This window comes from Lissotriton helveticus, chromosome 7 (genome assembly GCF_964261635.1).
Source record: "Lissotriton helveticus chromosome 7, aLisHel1.1, whole genome shotgun sequence".
In the NCBI taxonomy this organism is placed as follows: Eukaryota; Metazoa; Chordata; class Amphibia; order Caudata; family Salamandridae; genus Lissotriton; species Lissotriton helveticus.
Window position 1 is genome coordinate 675448089 of NC_136068.1, and position 7145 is coordinate 675455233.

The following is a 7145-nucleotide window of genomic DNA, read 5'->3' on the forward strand; positions in this document are numbered from 1 at the left end:
AAAGGGACGCGGTGGAATACCATTGGGGAGCGTTTGGACTAGGGTTCATTGGTGCTGGGTGTGGTCCTAGCACAGATGGACACAGACGGGCTTGGCTTTGGCACACCAGCAGTGCGTCTGTCCTGCAGCCATTAAATAGGTCCTGGGAGGCGGGAGGAGCACAGTGGGTGAGGCTAAGTGGAAGCACAGGAAGGAGCGGGGTGCCAAAGCATGGGAAGGAGCAGGGGCACAGAAGAAACAGGTAAGGAGTGTTGGTGGAGTGAGCGGTCGCAGGAGGTGGCATGTGGCAAAAAGAACACATAAAGGAGGCACCAAAGAGAGGGCAAAGTGGTGCAGGAAGGGAGAGCAAAAGAGAAGAGAGCAAAAAAGAGGCAAAAAACAGAGAAAGGCACAAAAGGCGAGAGAGCAAAAGGGGAAAGGTTGAGAGGAAAAAGAGAAAAGACAACAGGTACACAAGGCAAAGGAGCAAGAAGCGCAAAGAGCAAAAGGAGTGAACAAGCACAAAAGACAAACAGATCAAGAAAAGAGTCAAATGAGCTAAGAGTAAGAGGCACAAAATGCAGAAACAGGAAGAGGCTAAAAGGTACGAGAGAGAGTGAGTGTGCGTGTCGGAAGGGCCTAGATCGGTCTAAGGACTGGTCACAGGACCGGTCACGGGTAAGTCCAGGTAGGTCTGGGCATGGACATCTGCTTAATGTCTATACTCTATCACTCTGCCTCTTTCTCTCCACTCGTTTTCGCTTTACCATTTATCTACCTGTTCTCTCTAACTCTTTCTTTGTGGCTGTCTGCTCACTCTCTCTCTATTATTTCTCTCTCTCTCTCGCTATTATATCTGAATCTAAGTTGAACTCATATTTCCGGGGGACGAAGTGATAAAATTTGCGCCGGCGTTCCTTCTTTCACTTCGTTGACGGAGCATTTGCCTTTCCCAGGGTTAAAAGTACATTCAAGCTTCACACGCAGACGTCAATCTGGCTGAGGCGGCTACGCCCCGTGAGTGTGAAGTTACGTCCAGCCGCATACAGACTGCCTTTGTTTCCACCTAAAAGATCAGATGAGGTTCGCTGTGAGGTGCCAAGCAGAGCCGCACCCTACATTTTTTTCTCGTCTACGGAAAAGGTGCCGATACCTGACGTTGCTGCAGTCCTGAAGCCACCCGGGAGAGCTTGTCCAAACTTGGAATTTCCGCGGCCGGGTCCGTATCCTCCAGGGAGAGTGCCAAGGTTGGTACATACACACTTGGTTGGCACTGACGCCGAACACATGAGATGCTCCCGCGCATAGAATAGCTCCAAGCATGCAGGAAATGCCGCACTGCTGTGCTGAATTTCGCCGAGATGTTTCCTCCATCCCTTGTACTAATGGCACACCGCATCCCGCGGAGGCAGGGGTCGGCTTATGGTACAGCTTTAGCCTCTGAACCACCGAGATAGTCCACACCACACCTCCTGAGTGGCCTGCCCTTAAGAAGAAGCCATTCTGGTCCGACACCTGCTCCTGCCCCCCAAAAGGAAAAATAAAGCTACTGTTTATTAGTACACCCACGCTGCACATTGGTCTTGTCCCAAACTCTCCAGAGTGGAGGTGTCCTCAGTGCTCCACAGCTGCAGTATTTTTTGAGTTCTGAATGCTTCACCCTGTAGGTGCCCTGGCGTGACATTTCCCCACCACACACTGCTGGTGTCTTGCAGCTGCCGCACAGAAGGGTCCAGGCAAACTCCAACCTTGACACTAAACTTTTCCTGAATTATTTAAATAGAACGTGACATGACAATCCTGCTTCTGGTATCAGGGTTTGTTGGATTTGCAAACCTCAGTTCCTAAATAGATCTCCATGGCACCGACAAAGTCCTCCATTCCTCGCAGAGAACGCGCAATGCTTGCCCAACACTTGGCATTGGTGGTCCTGGTCATGGTTCCCTGGGGAGCCACCTGCTACTCCCTGAAGGACTGTGTGGTGCACAGCCTTGGGGGCGAGAACACAAAGGTTTTATGCTACAAAGTGGGATTGTTGAAGATGCCTTCATCGTGGCCCTCCTGGCTGCCCAGTATGGTGATCAGCCTGGATGCCTCCCAGAACCAGATCTCCACCTTGCAGCAGAGCGATTTCCAGACCTTAAGCCAGCTGCGGGTGCTGAATGTTTCCCAAAATGAGATCCACACCATTGAGAGGCATACCTTCTCCAGCCAAGGTCGACTGGAGCTATTGAACCTCACTGCTAACAGACTGACTGTCCTGTCTGACAGCATGTTTAGTGGGTTGGTCAACCTCACCACTTTGCTGCTGAGCCACAACAACATCACCGCCATTGAAAAGGATGCCTTTGCGGAACTCCAGAGGTTGACTGTGATTAACTTAGCCTCCAACAAACTACAGACTCTTGATTCATTGCATGCAGTGTTTGAGCTGAAGACCTTGGTGAAGATGCACATTGGCGACAATGGTTTACATAATTTCCTGACTGAAGATTTGAGGGTCACCCTCATGAACCTCACAGAACTCGACTTCTCCAAAAATCCGCTCTCTGGCATTAACGTGACCAGCAATGTACTGCAAAATCTCCAGGCTCTGGATTCATCATTTATTGGCATGGGTCAATCCGTCACATGGTTTTTAGAAGACCCCTGTTTTCTAAAAGGCCTGAAGAGTTTATTTCTTAACAGAGTTTACATGAAGCCTCCAGAGTTGTCTGATCACATCCAAGGTCTTTCTTGCTCTTCCCTGGAGAATATCCAGCTAGCCAATTTGAACTTGACAGATTCTGACAACCTTGTGGAGAAAATCTGCTCTTTCCAACCAAACCTTAGAAATCTTCAATTGCAAGGCAACAACTTCACCGGGCTGAAGAAAGATGTCTTTGAAAACTGCACTGCTCTCAGACATTTGGACCTGTCCATGAACCATTTTAAACAGGTGAGCAAACTGACTTTTAGACATCTAAATATGTTGCAGGTGCTGTCCCTGGCAAATAATCAGCTCATTACTGTCGCCGATGACATTTTACATCTGCCATCTCTGCGAAGGTTGGATCTCAGCTATAATAAAATCCAGGACATTTTCTTGAATCAGTCAGCGACTAGCAGCAGCCTGACACACCTTAACCTTGGCAGCAACAAATTGATAGAAATTTGGAGTTCTTCCCAGTTTCAGGCCCTTGGCAATTTGTTAGAATTACAACTGGGGATTAACCACCTCTTAGACATAGCAGAACCTTTTTCTCCAAGTTTAATGAAACTAATAGACCTTGAAATAAGTAAGAATAAACTTACATCCATCAGGAAACACACCTTCATAAATCTCTCTGCATTGCAAACCCTCAACTTGGCGGCCAACCAGATAGAATCAATTGAACTAGGGGCTTTTGATGGTCTAGGGCATTTAGAAACGTTACTTCTTTGTAGTAATAACATTGCCAGCCCACTGTTGGAGAAGAACATCTTTAATGGATTGGTCTCCCTCAAAAACCTTCAGTTTTTTAGCAATGTAATCTCTTATGACTCCTCCAAACCTATTGCAAACCCCCCTTTTCTCCACTTGAAGAGTTTGCAGATACTGGCTATCAACAGTCAGCGTCACTTGGGCCTCCAAAATTTACCAGCTAATTTCTTCGAAGGGTTAGTGGCAGTACAAAAACTCCACGCAGGTAACTTAGCTGTAAACTACTTGGATCCAGGAATTTTTCAATACACACCTGATCTTAAAGAGCTAGACATCAGCAACAACCCGCTGACCTCCATTAACCAGGCAGTGTTCGAGGCTGTTCCCAACCTGACCGAACTGCACATCCAGCAACTTGGGCTGAAGACCCTGGATGCAGTCATCGAGGCAAAACTTTCTCGACTCATTTTGCTTAGAGCAACAGGGAATCAGTTGCAAAGTGTTAAGCTCTCGCTTCCAAATGCTCTACCATCACTGTTGTTTCTGGATATTGGTCAGAATCCCTTCACGTGCAGCTGTGATAACCAAGACTTCCTAAATTGGTCAGTCCATGATCGGAAAACCCAGGTGCTACATTTTTATACTTACACCTGTGCATACCCAGAAAGATATATGGAAAAGTTACTCTATAATTTTGATGATGCTTCTTGTACAGTAAACCTTGAGTTAATTCTTTTCACATGCACCTCTGCGGGAACAATATTGTTGATGGCTTGCTGCATGCTCTATCACTTGTGTAGGTGGCATGTGGCCTACGCCTACTACTTTTTACTTGCATCTCTCTATGACAGGAAACACAAGAGAAAAACTAGATCGAAATATACATATGATGCATTTGTGTCATACAACAGGCACGATGAAGAATGGGTAATTAATGATCTTCTACCGACACTTGAGGAGCGAAACCAGTGGAAGGTGTGCCTTCATCACCGAGACTTCGAGCCTGGGAAGCCAATTCTGGATAATATAGTGGAGAACATCTATGCCAGTCGGAAGACCCTCTGTGTCATCAGCCGACATTACTTGGAGAGTGAGTGGTGCTCCAGTGAGATGCAGGTGGCCAGCTTTCGCCTCTTTGATGAACGCAAGGATGTCTTAATTCTGATTTTCCTTGAAGAGATACCCACCAGCAGGCTTTCCCCATACCACCGGATGAGAAAATTAGTAAAGAAAAAGACCTACCTTTGTTGGCCAAAGATGCAGGAGGAGATACCTGTATTCTGGCAAAAAGTAAACATGGCATTAAAAACAAAAGATGATGGAGGAGAAGATAATCCGATTCTACGTGGGACTATTCCTGATGAAGATTAACACAGACTTCTCACTGGTAAAATGAACGTTCCATTATAAAATGATTCATGTGTTATGTGGGACATATTAGAACACTATGGGCCAGATGTACGACCCGTTTTAGCAGTGGCAAATGGGAAATTGGCCCTTTTGCGACTGTTAAAAAGGGTTGTGGTACGTACAAACCCAATTTTGTGAGCAAGTAACCTATTACCGTCGCAAAATAGGGTTTACGAAGCACTATTAGGAAGGGGCGTTCCAAGGGCGTCTCTTCCTTATAGCGAGTCACACTGGTATGTTCAGTTGTTTGTGACTGCAAATGTGGTCGCGAAACAATCGCAGTTACCTCCTACTTCAAGATGCTACTTGAGGTAGCCGTCAACTTCACAAACCACTAACTGCCCTTAAAAATGAAAAATAAAACGTATAATTTTTTTCTTTTAAACACATTCCATTTTCCCTTAAGGCAAATGGGCTGCATTTGAAAAAAAAAGTTGCTTTATTTAAAAAAGCAAACAGATATGGTGGTCTGCAGTCCCCAGCAGGCCACCATCCGTGTGATATGTGAGATTCCTAAGGGTCACAAATTGCGACCTACCTCATTAATATTAATGAGGTAGATCTTTAGCGACCACATTAGGAATCTCAAACAGTGTCTAAGACACTGTTGTATAATTCATTTTGCGAGTTGCAAATTGCGAGTCGCAAAACGTCGTAATTTGTGACTCGCATAATAGAATGGTCGTACATCTGGCCCTATGAATTTTAGTATTTCCTTCTAATAGAAACACACATTGACTGAAGATAAGGTCTTCATAGCTGATCCCGGTTATCCCTTTATAACTAACGAAAATATCTACATCTCCAGGTTTCTCCCACCTCTCTGTTATAAAAAAAATCCTGGTGGCATCGCTTCTTCTCAAAAGCTGATATTGGTTGTCCCCATTTTATAAATAGCTCGATGTTTCATTAGAGGCTTTCGGTATGTATGTTTTTATATGGTGAACATATAGTAAAGGATGGGCTTTATCCAGAGTTAATTTGAAAAATAGTTCAGCAGCCAAAGCAATACTCAAAAATCATGTTTACATTAACATAATCCTTAAAGTGCATCACAATATAACATTTTTGATTTAAAAATAGAAATTACTCAGACAAAATGCGCACATAATCACATCATAAAGTAGTGAAATACCTTCCTAACCTGGTACAATACTTTGAGCATCACCTATTTCTTTTGTTGTAAAATGGTCAAATATTTTCAGCATGTTTATGCTTCAACCACAGTATGAAGCAGGAATATTCATTTTGTGTAAGTTGAATAATGTTTATATGGTAACATGCTGTAGTGTGAATGTTTTTTTTCTATTACGAATATGACAACATTTATATTTTTCAAGTGTCTTGAACACTTCAAAAACAGTCATGTATGTCTTCAAGTCTTTTATACAGTTCAATGAAAGTTCATAGTCTGTGACAGTTCATGGGGTCTGATTTACACTTTAGTAGACGGACTGCCATCTATCAGAGGGCAGAGATCTTTCCTTTGCCACCCTGGTGGGACATCCGGGCACTATATTTAGAGGTCACTGCTGACCCTGCGGATATCTCTGTGCATTCAGAGGAGCCATCATCATGGCAGTTTCTTAGGAGGCACTGGAAGTTTGGTGAGAGGCCACCATGTTTAAGGCTGCTGATTACCAAACTTTTTTGTTTTCCAAAAACAAACTCCCAAATTGAGAGTTTATTTTCAAAAAACAAAAAATAAATGACCCTGACACAGGATGTTTTTTCCCAGGGAGGTGGGTCGTTTATCTGTTATTTCAGTGCAGGGCCACCAGGGCTTCCTGGCAATCCTGAAGAGAAAATAAAGTACTTCATGCTATCCACTCAAAATAGGGTGGATGGTCTGATCTACCTGCACCTACGGTCCTAACACTGTTTGGCCGTCAGTGAAGAGTTTCTGATGGCAAAGCCAGTGGGTGCATCGTTGTTCGAAACATGACGGTCTACCTGACCCTAAATATAGCACACACACAGGGTACTCTGCAATGTTTTATAAAATGGCCCCAAAAAATCTAACATGGGTAACTAACAAAAATGTTCAAGGAAAATTCATATGCAATTAGTACAAATAAAAAAAATGTGCCCTCTTTTTACTTTTCCTAATAGGAAGTTGGACATTTCAGTTCCAGTTCACAAAGGCATGTAAGAATACTAAAACAGTATTCCTGTAGTACTCTTTTACATATTTGTGAATGCTGTAGTGAACCAACCCCATTGTGAGTAGCTGTGACTTGTTCCTAACTTTGGACTGAATTTCCTGGCGTAAGTCATAGCATCTCAAGGAAGAACTTTGTGATTCATACCCTAAAGGTTTATCAGGGAATTTAAATAATGAATTGCCCTGAAG

At 44.0% G+C, this 7145-nt stretch overlaps 1 protein-coding gene across 1 annotated transcript; it reads left to right on the forward strand.

The window, feature by feature from the left end:
* The first annotated feature begins 1879 nt into the window (after window positions 1-1879).
* Window positions 1880-4753, forward strand: LOC144769226 (uncharacterized). The gene has a single exon (XM_078653268.1). The coding sequence runs from the start codon at window positions 1880-1882 to the stop codon at window positions 4751-4753; it is 2874 nt and encodes a 957-aa protein (XP_078509394.1).
* Window positions 4754-7145: the final 2392 nt, after the last annotated feature.

What these genes read in the sequence shown, in the direction of transcription:
- LOC144769226 (XM_078653268.1), top strand. Translation starts at nt 1,880, where the DNA reads ATGCTTGCCCAACACTTGGCATTGGTGGTCCTGGTCATGGTTCCCTGG.